The 23,604-nt window shown below is 38.4% G+C and overlaps 1 protein-coding gene across 1 annotated transcript in view; it reads left to right on the top strand.

Annotated features, from left to right (window-relative positions):
* LOC146381613 (protocadherin-15-like) overlaps positions 1 to 23,604 on the top strand; it is a 221,206-nt gene that overhangs the window by 109,975 nt on the left and 87,627 nt on the right. The window contains exons 19-21 of the mRNA XM_084937707.1: positions 2,668 to 2,761; positions 10,108 to 10,236; positions 23,177 to 23,296. Of these exons, the coding sequence (XP_084793833.1) occupies positions 2,668 to 2,761; positions 10,108 to 10,236; positions 23,177 to 23,296 (343 nt within the window). The remainder of the gene's footprint in view (positions 1 to 2,667; positions 2,762 to 10,107; positions 10,237 to 23,176; positions 23,297 to 23,604) is intronic.

Here is a 23,604-nt window from a genome sequence, read left to right as displayed (position 1 = left end):
CCAATCCTCTGTGAGGACTCAGACATTCAAATGCACATATCAGGGCCTGCACGGCTTCCCAGCCAGCCAATCATATCTGAGGTCTGCCGTTTCTTCTCTCGTCATATCTCAGCGACAGATGTACAGAGAGCAATGAAAATCGCGGTCAAAGTACACCAAAGTCCGCTGATTCACCCAGTCCAAGAATTATGCTTCTAGTCCACCTAGTGTTTGAGTTACACAATGTTTTGTAACTCCAAAAAAACGGCGATTTTCGCCTCTCACCGCGATCTAATTCTGACTGCTCATCACCCTGTTTTTCAAGGCGCCCTCTCTCTTTCCCAGTGGCGCAGTTGGTAATGACACGGGTCTGCAACCCAAACGTCGTGGGTTCGATTCCACCTTAGTCAACATGTTTTTTTTCCCTACAAGTTAATACACTATCACAGACCAGTAATTCATATTCATCATTTATAACAATTCTGCAAACTTTTATGATTTTACCAGCTTTTCTAATATGGACCTCACATTCTTGTTAACACTCCATGGCACAAATACTCTTCCCTTTAGGCTCTGTGTATGTGTGTGTGTGTATCAATATTTCTCCCATTTTAAAGTATTACTCCTCCATAATTGTATTTCTGTTAAATCAAAGTACTTTTACTACATCTTAGTACTTCTGCTCAATCATAGTATTTCTGCTAAATCATAGTATTTCTGCTACTTTTTGGTACTTGTGCTAAATACAGTATTTCTGCTAAATCATACTATTTCTACTATATTATATTTTTCTTTCTAAATATAGCATTTCTGCTATATAATAGTATTTCTGCTATCTTATAATATTTGTGCTAAACCAGAGTATTTGTGCTAAATCATAGTATTTCTGCCAAATGATAGTATTTCTGCTAAACCAGAGTATTTGTGCTAAAACATAGTATTAATTTAAAATTACAATATTCATAGTTCATCACAGTGTCTCTGGTAAATCACAGTATTTCTGCTATGTTGTACTATTTTTCTAAATCATAGTGTTTCTGTAATGTTTAAGTATTTTTGGCTAAATATATTCTTTCTGTTATCTTATACTATTTCTCCTAAATTCTTGTATTTTTGAGAAGTTATCATGTTTCTGGTAAGTTACAATATTTCTGCTAAGTTCTGCTATGCTATTGCATTTCTGCCAAGTATTATGTTTCCTCTAAGATATTGCAGTTCTGCTGAGTTATTACATTTTAGCAAAGTTCCTTTGCTTCTGCAAAGTTTTTACAATTTCTGCAACTTTTCACCCTTTTCAGCTAGTTTTTGCAGACAGCTTCAGCTTTAAAGCATCCACACTGCATTTTCGCAGGAAATGCAAATTTTTCTAGTATAACATATAACTTATGGTGGTGTGGGAGGGAGTGATTTTTTTTTTCATTTTCATTTTTTTGTGTGGTTTTAGGAGTGCAGCTTAAGTGCACTTTAGGAGGATAACCAAACAGGAGCCAGATGAAGAAAAAAACCCTCTGTATAGCAGAAATGTGCATACGCGTTCATTTTGTCTGATTTATAAAGCCTCATTTGTAAATCTGAATCATCAAGAACAAGTCTGATTTTCACTCTGTGCTTTAGCTGTGGATGGATATAGGCACTCCTACATGTATATTTTAGGATTTGTCCATCCATTTTCACTGGGGATTGGAGCCTTTTTGCCCTACCTCAAGAGGCAGGGTATACCCTGGACATCAAACCTATGGCCAATTTACAATCACCAACTAATGCAGGTACAGAAGGAAAACAGTGATTGGAAACCATGCATTTTGAAATAGTTGCTTCAAAGACAGGGACCAGATCTGAGAGCATTTGCAGGCAGTTCAGAGCATGTTTGGTGCCGTGATTCACTGTGATAAAATGGCGAAAACTGCAAATCTGTTGCTGTCTACACAGAAAATCACATTAAACCAGAGATCGAGGGTTGCTCAAAGTCTGGCAAATAGTTGGTTGCCGTCCTATTTTTACTTTTAATAATACTATTACTGCTACTACTGATAATAATAATAAATTTTAAAACATATCTAGGCTTTAGGTTTGAAGTGTATGCGAGGTCTTTGTATTCTCTTACATATAGGAATTTATGTACACTGGAGATTTATGAAGAAAATGCGTTGTTCATATGAGAAAACTAGACTGTTTGTGAGCGAACCTACACATTTAAACATGGACTGCTTTTTATTAGAAAAAAAGCTCTACATCTCTTCTGTGCACGCACACATCCTGATACACATGACAGTTCAGATGGTTTCTAACACATTTAAGAGGTTCAAATTAAAAACACTTCAGTCATTATCTAAATCATTACTGGAAAATAAAAAAAAGTCAACCAAGGCTAAAATCAAACATTTTTCCTGATTTTGATTGATCAGAATATTCAGACAAGTTGCACAGAAGCAGATGATCTGATCATTTTTACTCAGACATAAAAATTCAAGATGCTGATCTTTCAGCTTTCTAGTTTTGTGTTAATTCATGATAAGCAAAACAGGTCAAGTCATCACCCTTGACCAGTTAAGTGAGTAGGAGGCACACTCTGCATTACTTAAATTAAGTTTCACCATGGTTTCCACAGTCTTTCATCATCTTTTTATTTTTCCTGTTCTTTTGCCTGAAGGTTTAACAAGAACTCTGTGTGTTTTGTTCTCTCTCCAGTTCAGGCTATTTGGTTCTGGACAAACCTCTGGACAGGGAGACTCTGGATTATTACACCCTGCTGGTGACAGCCTCAGACGGACACCCAGAAGGAGTAAGAAACTCCTCTGTGTCATATGGATGTTTACTTGTTGTTTTACTCGAGTTGTCTCAAAACCCCCAGAGGAGAAGTGAGGAGCTCCGGGAGAGAATTCTCCATCCCTCACAATGAAGCTCCACAAACAACAGATGTGGTGTTATCTGAGAAAGAGGGCTATTAGAATTGTTTTAATTACCTGTCATTTAGTCACAGTAATAATAACAAAAAGCTAAATAATTTATAGCAACTGACTGTAAAGAAATGAATGTCTACATTTATTGAGCCTGCAGGCTCAAAAAATGTTAATAGAATAAAATGGCTTATATGCCAGGTAAGGCAGAATAATGTGTTTTAGCTGGCCGCCGATAGCTTTTTATATATACTAACTGTATTAAACCACATTGTTAGTATGATTCAAACACTACGATGGTGTGTCCACACGCTGTCTATGTTTTTTCACACTGATACTCTTCAGTAACACCATCCAAAGAACTTGATGTTTTGGTGTTGGTAGAAAGCTTTTGTGCTTTTCGGTTACATTTGGCATCCAAAAGCCCTTCTAAGCACACAGTCCCAGTAATATCATTTCATTTCATTCTTACTGAAAGCCAATTTGCAATGATGGTGAGTATTTGAAATGCATAACAGAATGCAAAGAGAACACAGGGTCCAACTTAAAATATTCTTGAAACCAAAGAGGGCAACAGAATGCTAACTGTTTGCTGTTCCTTTTCTAGCAGGTTTTATGTTTGCTTTATCTGACAACTTTTAAGATTATCCATCAGTTTGGTTTCACACTCAGGAGGCCTGAAGCATGAGGCATTCAATTTGAACTGCTATGTCGCAAGTACCTTCCACATGACACTTTTCATAGAAAGTAGGTCGTTCTTACTGAATCACAATTTATGCTTTTTTTGACCTCTCTTTACAGCAGATAGTAAAAAAAACAACAACATACTGCTACTGTTCTATCACAATTTAAAATGAATATCCTCATATGTCGTCCTCATTTTTCTTAGAAACAAAAATTAGGTAAAAAAATAATCTGATAATTCTTTGTTTTTACATTCATCGGGTATATATGCTCAAATATCAAAGAGAAATTAAAAATGCATGCCATGGAAGAGTTCGGGTCTTAGGAGGTTAAATGTAAGTTAATCAACACAGGCAATTAGTTGCACATACTGGTGATGTTTGGGTGCTAGAAACCTTACCGCTTAACATCCTTCTTTCACTGTCAGACTTTATGATCAAGCTGAAAGAAGATGAATTCTTTTTGACATTTGCATTGACCTCAAACGCTTCACTAAAACCCCCTCACATACTTTTCTGATGATAGATAGAAGGTGTGTTTTTTTTCCCGATAATCTGACTTTCGTCACACCACGAACGTTTAGCTGTGCAGACGTGAGACAGAAGCCTGGCATTAACCTTGCAGTTTCTTCTTGTCTTTGTTTTCTTATTTGTTAACTATTTACAGCATTTTTCATGTACACAATTCAGCAACACTGTCATTGTCTCTGTGGAGGTATTGCGTAAAATGATTTTAAATGAAAGCTGCACCATCACCGTCTGTATGATGGCAGGATTTTCATCTTGCCGTTCTACGTCTTATTAAGGAAACCTGAATGACAAAACCCTTCTTATTTAATGTTTATTTAACGACAAGAGCTATTTTGCATTTTTCTTCGTGCTTTTTTAACATTTTCTCAATTTTCTCATATTCAGTTGCTCTCTCATGAAAATCAGATGAGCCCCACTTCCTTTCTCTTGTTCCTCCCCCTCTGCTTCTCTGCTCCTCTCCACTCTGCAATCCCCCAGTGTTGCAATCCCCCCCCCCCCCCAAACCACACACACACACTAACACTCATTTTCACATCTTAGTGAGGATATTGAATTGATAAAATGCTTTCCTTAGCCCCTTACCTTAACCACAACCATAACCTAATTGTATCCCTAAGCCTAAAACCACACTTTGAGCCTCAAAATGCCCTCAGATTCATGAGGACTGGCATTTGGTCCCGACAAGAGACTGTTGGTCCTCAAAAGTATAGTGGCATGCCAGATTTTGGTCCTCACAAAGATGTTTAAACAGGTACACACACATCAATTAAAACAAAAGGTAAAGTTTAAGATCCCACTGTGGAGAAAATGCTGATTATAATGCTGTGACCTTTTTTATTATGGAATATGGAGGGAAACGGCAAGTGGGAGCGAGAGGTACTCATTGTGCTGGTGCTGCCCTAACGGTGGTTTTGTGCTAAAGTGATATTACACAGACTCTTGCTCATGCAACCATGTAGTTCGTCTATTGCTCTCTGGACCTTGGCAATTAGTGTATTATCTTTGTATCCCAAGGGTCCAGAAGTCAGAAAATGGATAAAAGTAGTTTGGACATTTGTCTGCTTGACACTCCATTATGTTTTGAGTGAGAGTAAAAGAGTATATGATTGTGAATGGAGAGAGAAAGAGAGGGTATACAAGAGGGGAATGATATCAGCTACAGGGAGAAACTGAAAGGAAGACAAGGAAAGAAAGAAATGGGGAAAAAGGAGAAGAGGAGATTGGAGTGTAGTTGCCTTATACAGGCCCATTAATCAGAATCACCTGGAAGGCCTTGGGTTGTCTTCATATGGGCGCACATACACACGCACACGTTTGTGTCCCATATTATTAAATGTCCTGTTGTGAGAGTGTCAGGCTACAAAGTGCCTAATTGGCTATTTGGCCAGTGAATCCATCATGCTGCCACAGACTGAGGACCCTACAAGTTGGTGCAGTAAACCAGCTTTACTGTAAGGACGGTGTGCATTGTGGGATGCCATAGAAACTGTCAGCAAATGGCCCGCGTTGGACTGTGTCATTGCATTAGTAAATAAATCCTGTGTGGATTAGCGCTGCTACGTTAATGAATGTGAAGACTTAATTATTATGTGTATGGAACAGACAAGGTCAGACTTTTAAATCCCAAGAAAAGACGAGAAACTAACAACGTGCTCATTCTTCTCACATCCACCATCTCGTCTTCTTTTCCGCGCAGATGTAACTTTGGGGCAAGTAAAATATTTGCGAGGTGTCATACTGTCTGTGTGAAAATGCCTCCTATATGATCTGTAGTACACACAAGTACATCTCAGGCTCCTGAAGATTCTTACCTTTATTGCACATTATAATGTCATCACGTTGCCTAGCAACCGCCTACTAATGTGCTAAAATGACCCATTTGTAGCATTTACTGTATGTACCTAGAAAACCTTATAAAAGTATCATATTATTTTATTTTCATGACAACAACATAGTTTACATCCAAAAAACCTAAATGATGTGTGACATATTCTAATGCATTTATGTTGCCTTGCAATCACCTAACAGCAGACGTAAATTACAGACTGTAGCATGGACTTGTACTTGGTAAAAAAATAAGTCAGCCTGTACTTGCAACATTCTGCAAATCTTTCCTATACATGTGCAACATTAATCTCTTCAGTTGCTAAGACAGATTTATTGAAGACTCAGTACTCCTTTTCAATCTACATTCAGTCAAGTTTTACTTATATGTAAAAATAGAGTAAGAAAATGCAACAAAAACCAAAAACTAGAACAACAGAGATGGCGGATTTAAAAAAGGAGTCTGAATAAAACATTCAAGGAACATTAAGAACAGAAGATCTTAGAGCATAACGGCTAAAAGCAACATTACCAACTTTGTATTCTGCTTTGTGAAAGAGAACTAAGTGATCTTTCCAGTTCACAAACTAAAAGTATTTCTTCTAAATGTCACTGTATGCACTGTATGCGTGAATTGTAGCTGATTTATTGATTTTTTCAGCATACTAGAGGACAGCATTACAATAAGCTTTCCTGTGTCTTATAAAAATAGGCATCAATCTATGTGTTACCTGCAATATCTAACAGTCTCCTCAAAGTACTTTTATATCTGTATTCAGAATCAGTGTTTTCACATTGTACACGTAGCCAAAACTAAAACTACTTTTGACCTTTCATTACACGCTGCATTAAAACATGGGAAACACAAGGTCAGAGGCATATACAGTAGCTCCAGCAAAGCTTTGTTTATAATGCAGCAAATGCAGTTTCATCTGATTATTACAGACAAGCAGTATTGCTGTAAATGTGTGGGGGATTTAGCGCTTTTCTATTCAGAATGCAAAGGCACATTACTATACGCTAAATGTATCTTCTGCAAAATCAAAGTCAACAACAAGTCAGCATCAGGTCTTTGTTGTGGGTCGGGCCAGAAGACAGCCTTTGATCTGATCTTTAATCCTTCCTCTAAGGGTTCTCTGTATACTCACTTCATGTGCGTATCCTGTTGTGCTGGAGGACACAGTCAATAAATGAAATGCTGACCCTGTTGATTCCTTCACACCTCCATCCTTCTGTAGTTCATGCTGTTGTTTTGAAGGACTGTTTCAACACCGAGAGCGTCGTGCTGGGAGTTACCTGTTCTGTGCTCTGAGTCTTCTGATTACTGGCGCCATAAAATAAACCTGCTTAAAGTCTGCACTCTTCGTCCTGCTTTCATTGGTCATTAAACAGGAATAGTAATCTACCACAGTTTCTCCAATTTCAGATAAATAAACAGTTCTTGATCTCGTTCTTCTCACCATCTTCCTTGCACTCTTGATTGTTAGTGAGAATTCAAGTATTCAGCTTGTACGCCCTGCTGTCTTATGTTGGTTTCATTGCATCATTAGCAGCAAGTGTGAACAACTTTGCTTAATTGTGTTTAACTTCTGCCTGGTTGCCATCGTTCATTACGAGCACATCACACTGCAAAAAAAAATTTCTTAGGCACCGAGCGTGTTTAAAATTTTGAAAGTGGAACAAATAAGATCTGCAGATTGTGTGTAAGTCAGGTTCTGCTGAGTGACTGATTCAATAACTGGGTTCAACACACTGAGCATTTGGCTCGGAGAATGTGATTTAGTGTTTTAGCAATTCCGAAGAACTGCAGTGTTGTCAGTTATCAGCTGTGACTATTGCTTTGGCGGACCACTAAAAATAATATAGCTAAACCCTTAAAAATGCAGCGTTCTCCGGTGGGGTGATTGCTAAAATATGGCAGATGGCCACCGTGTCTGTGAAATAATAAACTCTGAGGTGCGCGGGTATTTAAAAGCGATGTTCTCAGAGCTGCCAAGGCGAAATGAACCTTACTCCATCCCTTTCTTTTGTGTCCGTATGTGTGTTTGACAGTGTTGCTCACAGACCGTCTTTCATTGTGTCATAGCTCTCTCTGCTTTACATACACTGCCATGCAGATAAACAGTTTTGTCAGGTGTGAGTTTTTAACCTTAGATCACTTGCATCACCAATGTTCCCTGTCAGCCTCAATAGGCCGTTGTCACCTCTGAGATTGTCACTCTCCCCACACACAGGCCCACACATACTGCCTCTGTTCTTTTAATCCCACTGATATAAACTGGTGAGCCCTTCTTCCTCCCAATTCCATTCTTTAAAAGTCAAATATTGGATGACTCTCTTTCTTCCACTCATGAAAGTCAAATTAAGAAATTGGTGACATCGAATCAGCTACGGCCTCTCCCTCTCCGACTCTTTCTTGGTTACACAGTCTGATAAAGCGTAAGACAAATTACATTCACTTATAATGTTCTGTAAAACAGATTTTCCCCTTCAAACCTGTACAAATATACATCAAAGCCTCGGGTTTGTTTGGGTTGATTTTATTTCCCACCTTAGACACTTTTCTCCCTCTCATTCGCAATCAGGTTTAGATCACACTCCATCCGTCATCTGTTTTGCTGACACATTTTTCATTCCTAGAATCTAAAAGCAAACATTCAGATTCATTTTATTTATTTTTCTTAGTTCAAGTTTTTTATAGCAGGGCCAAAAGCACTTTTAAATTAGCATGCAGGGGTTTTTTTAAACCACACATACCTGAATTCAGTCTGAAAGCAGCCCCTCTTTAACCCTTGTCTGCCCCCACATTTCACTCTTAATTATTCATTTAACACTGACTGGCCTATATTCAAGCCAAGTGAAAAGTCTGACACTGTGTTTTGAATGCCACTGCCTCATTCACAGTGATCTTCTGAAAGCACAAACCCTCATTATTTAAAGGGATTAAACTATGTTAAGATTCTCAACTGCTTATTAACACAAATATCTAATAGGTTGATCACATGGCAGTAACTCAAGGCATGTAAACATGATCAACACGACCTGCTGAAGTTCAAACGAAGCGTCACAATGGGGAAGAAAGGCGACTTAAATGATGGTTGTTAAATGGTTGTTCATGGCAGATGGACTATAGTGCAGATCTACTAAGAGTTTCCCACTCAAACATCTCTAGGGTTTAAAGACAATGTTTCAAAAAAGACAAGATATCCAGTGAGCGGCACTTCTCTGGGTGAAAATGTTACAACCAAGGTTTGCAGAAGAGCATCTCTGAATGCACACCACCAAAATTTCACAACAGAAAACTGGAAAAACATTGCCATGTCTCATGATTCTCAGTTTCTGCTGAGCCATTCAGATGGTTCAACTTTGGCATAAACAGCATGACAGCAATAGTTCAAGCTGTGCTAATGGTGTAGGTGATATTGTCTTGACACACTTTAGACCCCTTACTACCAACTGAGCATCATTTAAAGGCCATGAGAATCGTTGCTGACCATGTCCGTCCCTGTAAGTGTCCAATCTTCTGATGTCTGCTTCCAGCAGGACAGCACATTATGTCACAAAGCTCAAATGATCTCATCTTGAACATGAAAATGAGTTCACTGTGTTCAAATGGCCAGTGGCTGGTGTGATGTGGTGGAATGGGAGATTGGCTGTGCAGCAACTGAGTGACGTTGTCATATTAATATAAACCAAAGTCTCTGAGGCATGTTTCCAGCATCTTGTTGAATCTATACCATGAAGAATTAAGGCAATTTTGAATGCAAAAAGAGGTCCAACACAGTACTGGCAATGTGTAAGATGGGAAGTGGCTGCTAACTATTTTCACCATAAATGTCACACAGCAATACTTCCAGGGTGTAAAGGGTTAAAACAAACAGACCTTTTACATCGAGAGAGAGAACAAGTGGACCAACAGTGAGCAGTTTTTAAATCTATTTATAGAGTGAACAGTTCAGCCAGGGCCTGATTGCAACAAATTTGCAAGCAAAATGAACTCTTTAGTTAGTTATATAAGATGAGGTTAGCAAAAGGGACACATAGAATAAGATGGTTTAAAAAACCCACAGTCTTTGAAATGTCGTGATTCAGTTTTAGTGTATTCTGATAATAATCATTTAAAAAAATAAAGGTTTGTACAATAATTAGAGTCTTTGAACTAAACACTAACAGTCTTTTGTATGTGTGTGTAGACGTCTACAGCGACGGTGAACATTGTGGTGACTGACGTTAATGACAACGACCCGCTGTTCGATACTTCCCTGCCAGTGAACCTCACTGTCATTGAAGAGCAGAAACACGCCTACGTTGGACAGGTTAAGGTAAGATTAGACACGCACACACAGAGCTGCACACAACACACTCTAAATCATTTGGAGAGAAGCAGCCTGCATGACCAACCTTATTTCTCTCACATTCCCACATCACTGTTCACTACATGTTTTTGAATCCATTTAAGCACTCACTGCAATTAATATTTGTAGTGTGTGAACAGGTATAATTACAGCAAGTTTGTATGCTAATGTGTTCATTTTCCACTCGTTCCTGACTGTGCATTTGTTTAACCTTTTTAGTTTATTTCCTTACACTAATCCTTTATTATAATGATGAGTCATGAACAAACAGACAGTTTAGATGGGACTTTATCTCAGTCTATCAGAAACGCTAATTCTCATGCTCAATTAAAAACCCAAACACAGCGGTACAGCAAGATTACTTTTTTCTGTTATTTCTCTAGTGGCTCACACCAGTGTGTTTGAACTGGTTGCACAGCTCTCGTGTTATTGTGACACAAATCATCATATCTGAATCAAAACCATGTTTCGTCTCATTTCTTCAGTTATAACTGCAGATTCATTGACCTTTCTGTTTGTCACATGTTTCATCTTAAAATGTGTTAATTTGCATCATGCAGGCTGGCTTTTTTGTCCCCAGAAGGACGGAAGGATCCCACAAAATGACTGTGTAAACAGATTATTGTCCCCTCAGCATAAGTACATGCACGCGCACACTGATTCACAGAGGCTCTAATTGAATTTAGCTCTTATAATCTTTTACAACAGGGACCAAAGACCACTAATGTAACTTCTTAAACTGTGGTAGCTTTGTAATTAGGATTGTTATTGTGCTCATAGGACTTTGAGTGCATATTGCAGGTAGAAGGGGATACAAGGAAATACGTGCATGTCCTGTGGTGCAAGTGTGTGGAGGAGTGTCTATTAGGATTATTACTATACACAAAACCTTACAGAAAATAGGGAGCGAATACAAACTGTGTGTAAATCCAAATATTCCATGTTTTAAAAAATGCACAAACCATCAGGTAAAAGCACCAACGATGGCACTATAAATAAGAAAAAAACCTCTATGAAGTTTCAACCAACTTGCGGTATTTATTTTCTTTCTTTCTTTTGCAACAAGAAAAAATAAAACTGAGACTAAACATGTCCCAATAAAGTACAATGGTTATGTTTTATCTCTAAATCTGTGGAAAATCTACAAAAACAACAACTTCAGCAACAATAAAAAAGGAAAATAAATAGTTGGGTTTAAAAGGCGAGCTTTGCTTTCACCTGTATCAGCACTCTGGTCTCCACTTAGCAGAAAGACTCCTGGACTTGTTCCAGACCTAATAACGGACTTATGTATTCCCTAGACAGGGGCCATGGGTAAATCTGACACTTTGATAAGCTCTGATCTTTAAAGATGCTCACTTGGTTGCATGCTTGCTTGGATTTGCTCCAAGCTTAATTCATAAGCTTTATACAGCGATGTCAGGGGGTCTTTGATCAGCCTGACACTTTGCCAGGTTCTAAATGTTAATCACGCTTCTTTGCTTCAACACAAGGACTTCTCCTGAGATAAATACATGGCCCTTGTACACCCTTATCCAGGACTTTGAACAAGTCATACTTTAACAAGTTCCAAACTTAAAAACTTCAATAGTGTTTCTTATTCGGACCATCGGGCACAATTCCAACCCTTATGCCCGAAGAGGATATCTCATTCCAAGCATTCCAGATTTTTACTTTCACTCAGATCTTTGGCCATGTTCCAAATTCAGCATCCAAAAACCCACCCTAATCTGTGGAGAGGGCACTTGAAAGAATTCCAATCCTGAACTTCCTCCCTTTCAAGGACCCTTGGATCTATTCCAAACCAAAACAGACTATGTGATCCCTCAGTGGGCTGATCAAGGCTCGACTCTGGGCCACATTCCAAACCAGGGTTCGTAGCTGTAAGCATTAAAAAGATTTCCGGAAGAATGAATAGACCTGACCTTGGTTTGCTGATTCTAATAGGTAAATGGGAACTGGGGAAGATGTGAAAATGCTTGGGTGGCAGGAAGAAGTGGGAGAACCACAGTAGGGAATAAAATGTGGGATGCCAGAGCTAAGAGCCTCATTCTTAAACTGTTTGTCATGAATTTAACACATATGGTTAAATAATTGCTTAGAAAAAGGACAGATTGAGTGAATTCAGTTTGTTGCTGTTTTAAAAAGCCCCAACATGAACTGAATTTTCACTATATAGTTGCAAATGGAAGCAAATACCTCACACTTTTAAAGCAGGCTGTTTTAAAGCAGGTCTGTTATAATCCTTCTAGCACCATATTTTCATTTCTTGAATTCCCTAAATTTACTTTGCATGGTCCACAGTTAAACATATCTATCCATCCATTTTCTTAATATTCCTGTCCTACTTGGGGTTGCAAGGAGCATGGAGCCAGCCTGAAAGCAAGGCAAGGCAATTCAAAATAGAGACATCACTATGCCAGAAATGTAGTTGTTGGTACCAGTACCAGGAATAGATGTTTGCCAAGTTGTCTACAAACATAAGAAGAGATGTAGATTTGAAGAATGAAGTACCACCTTCCTGAGTGCTTATTGTCTGATATTCCAACTCTATCAGCAACGCATAATGTTAGACACAGCCTCATAGTGAGATGCATCATATCAACTCTTAATCAGTTTACAGTTTGGTCTATCCATCAACTGCAGGGTTAGGCAGTCATCCCCAATGGATGACTGGGAGGTCTTTCTCAGCTCTTCAGCCTGAGAGAGGGGAATACATCAGTGAAATGACCTGCTACACTGTTGGCTGTTCATTACATGATTACCTGTCGCTGTGTGACTGATAACTTTCCGTGTACTGTCAGTGGAAATGTGTCGCACAGAAACTGGCTCGGCCATTTATTGTAAATTGTTTTAAATCGATTGGTAAGAAAAACATCATTTAGGGGTAAACTTTTAGAAAGTAGGCCACACATTATCGATATCCCTTTAGAGTGTGTACATGACTGTGCTATACCTCCTTAAAACTATCAGTTCTGGTTTAACATGGCACCTCATAGCCAAAAAAGCTGACGAGAAACAACAGAAAAAGAAACAACTCCACAAAAGCTCACTAGAATACATTGTAGTAATGAGACAACTAGCAAGGGCTTGTCTGTATAGTAACTAACCTACTTAGAAAAGACCTACATGCTGTTATTATACCTGAAATAAAAGAAATGCACTCAGAGACAGATTAATAATATCTCAGTAATCGAGTTTCAGTTGCAGGTACTTCTTTTAGGAATTAAGTTAGAGGCGGAGGTGAGAATGGGATTTTAAAAAAAAAACACACAAAAGGGGGGGAACTGAAAGAAAAGAAGCCTGTGCACCGGAACATGACAGGCAGAACTTGTGAATGGAGAGATAAGAGTTCATATTTCAGGCTTTAAGGTGTGTTTTTTTTTTTCTGGAGTCGGTCTCTGTTGAAAAGCTTCCTGCATAAGGTAGCTGAGACATTAATTCTATTGTGTTCGTGGCTTTTAACTGTCTGGCAATGTAATTACGCTTAGATAACTGTGAGAAAGACATCAAGGGAGGGATAAGACACGAGGACAGAGAGCAGAAGAAGAGGCAGAATAAAAGCAGAGTGGAAAGTCACGCTCATTTTGGATACGCAAACCTTCTGCAGCAACCAACTGATTGGATGACTGCAGTCATCAATATGTTTAACATCAGGTGATTAATCAATGTAAATGATTCAATCCAGCGTGTAAAATGTTGTGACAACTTTACTGTACTGTACTTAAAGGTGAGTTTTAGGAGAAATGTTGTCAGTTAGCCCCAATGATTTACATCATTACAGCTCAAACGGTTTGGCTTTTTTTTTTTTTACATTTTGAAATTTATGCACAAATACATAGCGACAGTCAGGGGCCCTTCTTCTTCTTCTTTCACCTGGTCGCCACACCAGATCTTCTGCCTCCATCTCCCCCTATCCCCTAGCATCCTCCTCTCTCACACAAACCTTCTGCATCTCCTACTGTCTATCTGCTCAATGTTCAACATCCTTTGTCCTGTGTGAACCCCCTCCCCTCCAAAAAAAACCCCCCACAACTCAGCCTTGCTTCTCTAACTTTGTCTCCAAGAACACTCAAGGACTCTGAGTATACAAAATCTTGACAAAAAAATTCTCTTTTTAGAATTATTTGGAAATACATTGCAGATGGAGAAGACTGGTACCACTTTGCCAATGTCCAAGATGCTTTGGCCAGATTAACTTAATAGAAAAAAAACAGGGGTTTAACCCATTATAAAAAGTTTAACAATTTTCAATTCTGTCAGTATCTAATGCCACTGCCATTTTACTCTTATGGAAGCAAAAATATTTTGGACACTAAATGCTCTTAATCATTGTCGTATAAATTTAAAAACAATTACTTTTTTATTATAGTACAGAATCCTAATGTAGTCAACAACTGCTTACTTAGAAATACTCTCAATATGACACAGCGATTAACAGGCGTCATAAAAGTAACAAATGTTTTAGAACTTGTTTAAATCTAAAAAAAAAATGTATTGTTATGTTTTAGGCAAATAGCAAACTGGATTTATGTTTTTAGTTTGCTTTAGTTTATTTTTACACAGGCATGTTGAGTTTCCTGTTTTATTGTGAAGTTCTGTGTCTTATGTTAGTGTGTCTGGTTTTGCTTCCCCTTGTCTCATCAGCTCTGATTTCTCCCAGCTGTGTTTCTCTCCTGTCTCCTATTCCCTGATTACGCCGTTGTGTATTATAAGCCCTGTGTTTCCTTTTGCTTGTTGCTGGTCCGTCTGTGTTGTCTCCCCGAGTCTCCCTGTGTTTCCGCCGTATGATAGTTTCATGTCAGTTTTGTTAGTTTCCTCAGTTTAGGTTTCTCTTAGTTTCTCTGTATGCCCTTCTCGGTTCCTCCTGCATCCTGTTCACCTCAAAATAAAGCTCAATCTCCGCATCTATCTCAGTGCCTGCGTTTGGGTCCTTACGGCACCTCTACATGGCCTGCCTTGCCAGCCGTGACATTAACAATACGATTCACCACAGCCTAAGCCAGTTTTGCAATACACAGACCTAGTTTTTAATCATTTAAGAATTTAAATTTAAGACAGTATACTGATTTTTTCTCAAGTGAGAAACTGATCAAGCACACCATTCAAGCATTTAAGCTAATTTTTCTGAGCTGATTTCGATTAAAGGCCTTGTGTATACTGCTGGATTAACCATTACAGATCATTATCAGTACTGTTAGTTTATGGCATAATGTGACATAAATCTTACATTCGTTAATGACCTAATAAGCACTACAACTGTGCTTGTACACAGTAAAGACATTTTGTCACTTTTGGATAGCGCCAGGCTCATTGATTATCCTTGCATTTTTTTCGCTAAGCTAAGCTAATTGGTGGGTTTTACAGCTAACAAATGACTGTGTGGTATTAGTCGTTTCATCTAATTCTCCACTACATTTCCCCCAAATGTTTAAGACTAACAATTTACTTTATTTGCACACACATAAAAGTAAGTAAAGAAAATAAGCGCACACATTTTGTCCACGTCTCCTCGTTTTCAAGCTATAAAACTGCATTTTTCTACCTTCTCGCCTTTTTACCTTCGCTCTCTCATTTATTTTCCATGTCTCACTTCTTTCACGCCTTTCTTCAAACAATATGGGATAATCATCCAATATGTGGATGCTCTATTAAGTTTCTAGCAGTTTTACCCCCAGATAGTAATGAATCACTGAATACGAATCACATCAAGAGGACTTCGTTTTTCTTTGAGTCTTCATAACACTGACAAGATGGAGTCTAATTTTCATTAATTCTAATAGTCGCTGTGTGAGATGCGATGAAACTTTAATGATCCAGAATTGGGGAAACAGACAAAAATGGGTCACTGCATTAGCAAGTAGTGACTGGAGTACAGCAAATGAGGTAGAAGGTAAATATGATTTGAGTAATGGGGGTTAGATGAAGTTATTCAACTGACAATGTTGACAATATTGCAATTAAAGCCTTTACATAAGGATTTTCCTCTCATTAAGTAAAGATGTATGGCCCCTGTTTCTTGTTTGGTTTAGTGGCTATTTTTTTCAGAGATCATTACTAAATACTATTCAATTGTAATTCTAGCTTTTTACAGATTGTTTTATTCTAGCAAGTCTTTAAGCTTTTAAAAAACGGGAAGGTTTACACATTAGCCTTCAGCCTTACACTGTTTGGGGTTTTTTTGAAACCCAAGAACCATTTGCTGGTTTCACACAATAATTGCTGTCAACCCAGCTGCACTTTTAAAGTGGATATAAAGCTCATCATCGTGAATTTGTAGTAGAAAATAATTAAACCATAAAACCATATATGGTATCGTTCGGACTATAAGGCGATTATAAGGCGATACAAAACTGTCAAATAAGTCAAACTTCATTCAACTCATTCACAATAATGCTCAACATTGTCCAGTTTAACACATAAAATACAGAAAAATGCTCTCACTTTTTAAGTTAATTTCACTTCTACAAATCCATCAAGTTCTTCATCTTCACTGTCTGAGTAAGTAAGTAAAGTAAAGTAAAATTTTATTTATATAGCAATTTTTATTTATATTCTGCTTCACAGAACCTAAAACATAAAAATAAAAATCAACCAAAAGCAAGTTTAAAAATATGAGTTTTTAGCTGTTTTTTAAAAGCGACCACTGAGTCCACAGATCTCAGGCTCAAAGGGAGAGAGTTCCACAGTCTGGGGGCCACAGTTACAAAAGCTCTGTCGCCTTTTGTTTTCAGCCTCGTGTGTTGGACAACCAGCAAGCCCTGGTCACATGACCTCAGGGACCTGCTGGGAATGTATGGATGTAAAAGTTCACTGATATATGTTGGTGCTTGTCCATGCAGAGCCCTGAAAGTCAAGGTCAAAACCTTAAAGTGGATTCTGAATTTAATAGGGAGCCAGCGCAGCTGAATCAGCAGGGGTGTGACATGGGAGTACTTGGAGGACTTGGTCAGAAGCTTTGCAGCAGCGTTCTGAACAACTTGCAGATGCTCCAAAGAGGCTTTACATAAACAAGTAAACAAAGAATTACAATAATCCAGACGAGATGAAACAAATGCATGAATGACAATTTCTAATTCGGAGCGTGATACAATGGGACTCAGTTTAGCAATGTTTCTCAAGTGATAAAAACAGGAGCGGACCAGAGATTTAACATGAGCGCCCAAAGTCAGAGCTGAGTCAATAGTAACACCAAAGTTCCTGATAGACGGTTTGGCAAATGTAGCAAGTGGACCCAAGTTTTTCATAACACTAGGTACAATTTTTTTAGGAGCACAAACGAGGACTTCAGTCTTCTCCTCATTTAGTTGAAGAAAGTTTCCAGCCATCCAACCTCTAATGGAGTCTATGCACTTATGCAAAATCTGTAGCTTGGAAACATCTTGGGGCTTAAAGGAGATATATAACTGAATATCATCTGCATAGCAGTGATACAAAATGTCCTTAAAAGTGCTCAATAAGTGCTGAAGAGGAAGTAAATACAGCAAGAACAATAAAGGCCCCAAAACTGAACCTTGTGGCACACCATAGGCAAGAAAAGTAGAAGAGGAACTGTACTTAGAGGTAGCCACAGAAAAGGATCGTTCATGCAAATAGGATTCAAAACAGTCCAAAGCAGCCCCTGATATACCCACCCTCAGTCTCACCCTGTCTCAGCCTATCTAGCAGAATATGATGGTCCACAGTATCAAAGGCGGAGGTCAGGTCCAACATCAACAGAACAGAGCATTCTCCTGCATCACAACTCATCAAAATGTCGTTGGAGACTGTAAGAAGTGTAGTTTCAGTAGAGTGAGCTCCACGAAAGCCAGATTGGAATTTATACAGAATGCTGTATTCATCTAGAACAGCTATAAGCTGCTTAGCCACAACCTTTTCCAAAATCTTAGCAATGAACGGTAATTTTGAAATCGGTCTGTAGCTACTGAGAAGAGAAGCGTCAAGCTTAGGGTTTTTTTTAACAGTCGGTGAATGACAGCATTCTTACAATAAACAGGGACCTGACAGACAGGACTACAGGCAGTAGTCCTGCCTGTAGCCACAATAACTTGTAACCACACAGCACCTGTACAGGATAGTTTTTGACCTTCAAAGGCTCTTTGTTGATGGCTTGCTTTAGGGAAGAGAGGGCGCATTAGGATCTGGAAACAGTGGATTATATAAGACTCAAAAAGCAGCTATATAGACAATGAAATTCTAAAAAAAAAAATTCGCAATAAAATAATATAACATAGAGTAATATGCAAAGGTCTTGATCCACCACTTATTTCTTTATAATTTGCTTCCAAAGAGAGTTTATTGTATATTTAATATGCTCTTGAACAACTGTTCCCCAGTTTTTCTGATGGTCTTTCAGAGTTTTCTTTGGACATTTGCTGCTTTTTCACTTATTTTCAGTCCAGTCATTGTACGTGACCATTTTTTAGAGGAACCTCTTAAAAATCCATTTAATACTGATCTGTTACTTTCTAAAACGCTACCCAACTCAAGGGATCTAAAAGTGTTGTGTCTAAACATGACAGGAAACAAACGAAAAGAGCTCATTTTAAATTGGATCTTTAGGTAGATTGGAAAGACAAAAGTGGCAGGCCTGAAAAAAAAAAACAGAAAAGAAAAATAAAACAATCATACAACCAATTTTAAATCACTACCTTGAGACACTTGACTACTAGCAGCCATTTACACACATATATAACTGGTTTCTGTGGCTGAAAAAACAGAAATTGAGAAAGATTAACAGTCTGACAGCCATAAAATAGTATTTTTACACCAACAAGGTGTTATCAAAAACTTGGCATATCTTGGCATGACGTACAATCTTGTGGAGTGATTGATTTGAAGTTTAGGGTTGAAATTGCCATCACTGTACATCTGTATGTACAGAAGGAGTCAGGAAAAAACACTGTGTGGAGCCTTTTTCATGCATTCAGCTGTTGTATTTCAGTTCTTGTGTTTGGGATCTTGTCAAAATAAATGCAGAAACGTACAGTCAGATTTGGATCTATATGCAATGCCATGATTAGTAATATCTTGCCAATTCTCCCAAAAACACTGCCAGTGCCATAAAAGCACACCTGGATAGAAAACACACAGTGGAGCACTATCAGTCATGGACAGGTATCCCCAGAGTGCAGACCGCAGCATTATTAAAGCAGTGTGGGATCATCTCGACGGAGAACAGAAAAGAAGGCAGCCAGCATCCAGAGAAGAGCTTTGAAAGTTCTTCAAGAAGCCTGGAGAATTATTCCTGAAGACTATTTAAAGAAATTACAAGAAAGCTTGTCATCGAGTTCAGGCTGTGCTGAAGAATAAAGGTGGTCATACCAGATATTTACTCTCAAGCTTGTTTGAGTTGTACAGCCTCTGGCTTTGCCTTATATAACGTATCTTTATTTATGTTTGCACATTTTATTAAATTGCTGAACCTCTGCCAGTTTCACAGCAAAATACAAAGAGGTGAGGGGTGGCTCGAGATTTTTATGTGTTACTGTACACTTACCATCACTTAAGGTAGCTTTAAGGTTAGGACTTACTCTTACTCTTACTGTAATTCATGAATACATTAACATCCTTAAAATCATGCATAATTAAGCATATCAGCCTTTTCATCTGATACTTTCCCATCCATGTTGAATTTGTGTAACACAGATACCCCATCTGCACCTTGTGAGTGTCTTCTAGGGGATTTGCTGTCAGACATGTTTTCTCTTTATGCCCTTCCTTTTTTTGTTAAAACATAAGGCTGATTTGGGACTATGCTATGTGTCCCCATTGACTGCAATGGACATAATGCTCAAAGCACTGCTGTGCTGTCAGTTTGCTAGCATGACTGTACAGTCTTGTTCCACAGTGTTGTTGCAAAGTAGGCAAAAAACTCTTTGCTTTTTGTGTTACCTTGATCTCAAATTGATTTTGTCAGTTTTTTATCCTCATCTAAGAGTACAGTTATTAATAGCCGATAGTTGTCATGGTATTACCTTCATTGAAAGAGAATTTATCCAAATTGAATCTGACAAACTACTAAATTTTTACCCTCAAAGAGCCCATTGAAGTTCTGGAAGAAAGTTGGTTCTGACAGAGCTAGACTATAGGATCAAATCAGCAACATTGAACATGTAAACAACAACCATAAGTAAAGCAGCCATCCTGAGAATACCCTTTGATCAACAGACTTTCATACAGGGCTTCAAATTTATTAGTTCTGCCATCTAGACAAGAACGTTTATGTGACCCTGGAATCCTTTTGGAATTGTAAGCCAGATGGTAGAAGAATAAGTTATGCCCACAGCCGTGAGTGTCTATTAACCCTTACCTTCAAAGTGCATCACAACGCCACCTTCAAACCAAATTACTAAGAGGTGTACTTGGAAAACACCTTGTGATCAGTGCACCCTTGGCACCTTTATTCAGGACTTCCAATCTATGGAATGGATTGCAAAGTAATTACACAAGGACCACAGGAAAAGAGACTGTGCATAATCCAAATTTCAATTAAAGCTAATGTTTAAACATATAGTAGTTCAGGTTGGCCTTGAGAATTAACAAGCAGAAAGTAAATTTTTGCTCATTCTGGAGTTCAGATGGACATTGGGGACAACGTTTTACAAATTACTGTGAAATAAATAGAGACTATGACTTGAGAAGGGATCTGACCATGACCTGTTTCTGTCTGAGGAGAAAACTCTCCCTTAGATAATTAGCATTCATGGACTGCTTGAAAGGTTCCCTTCACTTTCCATTCAGTTTTCTGACCTGCTCCAACAGGTCAGCATGACCTCTAGCAAACCTCTTCACGATCACATTCATCACTGCATACTTGAAAACCCTTGGCACATTAGTAGCTCCGAAAACCTGACCATCTGCAACTCAGTTTTTAAAAAAAATCAATTTCCACAAATTTACCATCTCAGTTAATGGCTGCATTATTTTAACCTTACGTATATCATGCTGTAATACTGTGTTTTTGTTTTAGTCTTTATTTTCAATGTCTTTTCTCATCTTCTGGTTACTATGTTTTTGCGTGTCCATTTGTTTCTTTAGTAATTTATAATTGCTGAGTTGATGTAAGTTTCTCTTTAACTTTTGTCACATACAAGGCTTCAGTCACATGGAATTTGCTTACTGGTTGCTAGAAAAAATTCTCTACTCCCCAGCTGACAAGCGGTGGCTGATGGTCGTTAGGTTGAAGTATGATCCTGCACAAGAAACATCTCCTTGTGATTGCCTTGGTCACTAGCAGATGGCAGAATTGGAACTTTCTCTATTTTTGCAAAACGGAAACAGAGAACGTAAAAGTATGAGTAAAAGTTTTGTCGTACTGCTTCAGCCAAAATGTTTGAAAAAGCGCAATTTTTTCTTTTAAGCCAAATGGTCTCCTGTTTTGGTTTATGTTGCAATTTTCACAGTTTCACAACAACTCAGAGAGTAGATGTCAACTGTTTGCAGACAATTTGGCAACTTCCATGCAAACAATGGGCAACTGCTGCAATCCACTAGTGATCAAATGCAAGAAGGTTTTGGGTGCAGCAGCATATATTTTTTGTAAATACTTTTTACCAAGCACGTACCAGTTACTTCCATGAAAATTTGCAGTCTTTAGTTGCTAGGGAGACATTAACATTTGAATTTAGTCCCAAAGCTATATAGATTATTGCAACTGTGGTGTTTACAGATCATTTTTAGTTCTAAAACCTGAAATTCGAAGGCATGGGATCACAGTTTATTACTATAAACATTTAACACACCAGGTTAATGAACAGTTGTTTAAGGTTGTTTAGTAATGCTGTATAAACAGATTGCTAATTATCTGAGCAAAACTTGCCACACTATGCCTTAGACATAGTACGTGAACTCACAGTTTTCTTATTGTTCAGAACAGGTGTGAAGCAATTATTTTTAACACTTGCCACTGACTCTCAAATTATATTTCACTTCTGGGAACTTGTATGAAACAGCAATGTAAGCAAACCCTAGGCCCGCACACACAAATACACACGCATGCGTCGTGTCAATGTTTCCTCTGTTCTCCTCTCCCCTGCTCTGGCCTCATCTATTTTAATGCAGTGAGAATGCTGATTGGACAAGATGAACATTTAGACAGGGTGAAAGGAACAGCAGCTTGCAATTTGTCACCTTCTCACTACTTTTTATTAGTTGAAAGAGATGATGTGGAGAAGGGTTTGACTGGAGAACAGATGCAGAGATAAAAGCGATGCAACAAAGGGAAGAAGACAGTGATCTACTTTCTTCCAAGTGAAAATTGAAACCACTGTCTCATTAACTCTGGAAAAGTTTAAGAATTGCTGGTGGGAAGTAACTTTAACACCTTTGGACAAGTTGCAATAAGTGGGAAAAGAGCGCAGATCCCTCGAGTTTGTCTCGACACCCTTGCCAAATCAAACCAAAAAAACTTTAGATTTTTGTATAGGAGCAATAGCTAAAAGAATGTCGAATAAAGTTTAGCTCAGACAATATGGCAGGACAGATCATTTCATGTAACTCTGACCCGCTTTCAATTTAAGTTGTCAAAAGTTGTCAAAAAGTCTGCAAATACATAAGGCCCCTTATGAAACTGTACGGCAGGAAATGCTGTTAATAATTCTCATCATTCACAGCTATCTCTCCTTCTCACACATACATTGATTCACCCCCTTACCCACCCAGTATCTTTCCTGATTTCAAAAGAGAAACCGTGCAGTTGTTAACAAGATTGAAAAAAATGTTAAGAGTTGTACATCATTGATTTACACATGTACTTTGTTTAATATGAGAGGACTTGTTATTCAAAGAATGACTCACCTCAAAGGCAGCCTGAAGTGCTGCTTGCATTTCAAAACAGCTGATTAAACCCTTGAATTCCCTTTTCTTATTATGTGTGTGCCTGTGCTTTTTGTTCGGTCTGGTTTAGGCTACAGATCCAGATCTGGGGGCAAGCGGTCAGGTCCATTATCGGCTCGTCAACCACCAGGGGCTTTTTTCCATCAATGCCACTGGAACCATTACAACTGCAGTGCCACTGGACAGAGAGGTGAGACGAAGCTACAGATTCTGTTCCTAATTAGTTTAAGGCAAAGCAGACAACTGTAAATGGTAATAGTATTTTTATGACGTAACTCCACAAACGGGAATGGCTGAAAGAATTGTGTTTTTGGTTTGCACATCCATCTACATGTCCCATTCTCTTAAATTTGATCTTTTGATGATGTTGGGGGAGTTTTGTCAAAATCTGGCATTAACATTCCCTTGGAGTGAAAGATGAACTGCTGGGCTGAATAAACTGTCAGTGCAGTAAAAGTACACCTGTCCAGATCAACTGAAGGGCCAGCAGCTTCTCTT

This window comes from Perissodus microlepis, chromosome 8 (assembly GCF_051167445.1).
Source record: "Perissodus microlepis isolate ML-2025 ecotype Zambia chromosome 8, ASM5116744v1, whole genome shotgun sequence".
Classification (NCBI taxonomy): domain Eukaryota; kingdom Metazoa; phylum Chordata; class Actinopteri; order Cichliformes; family Cichlidae; genus Perissodus; species Perissodus microlepis.
The sequence above is the reverse complement of the archived record's forward strand: the minus strand, read 5'-3'. Positions and strand labels throughout refer to the sequence as shown.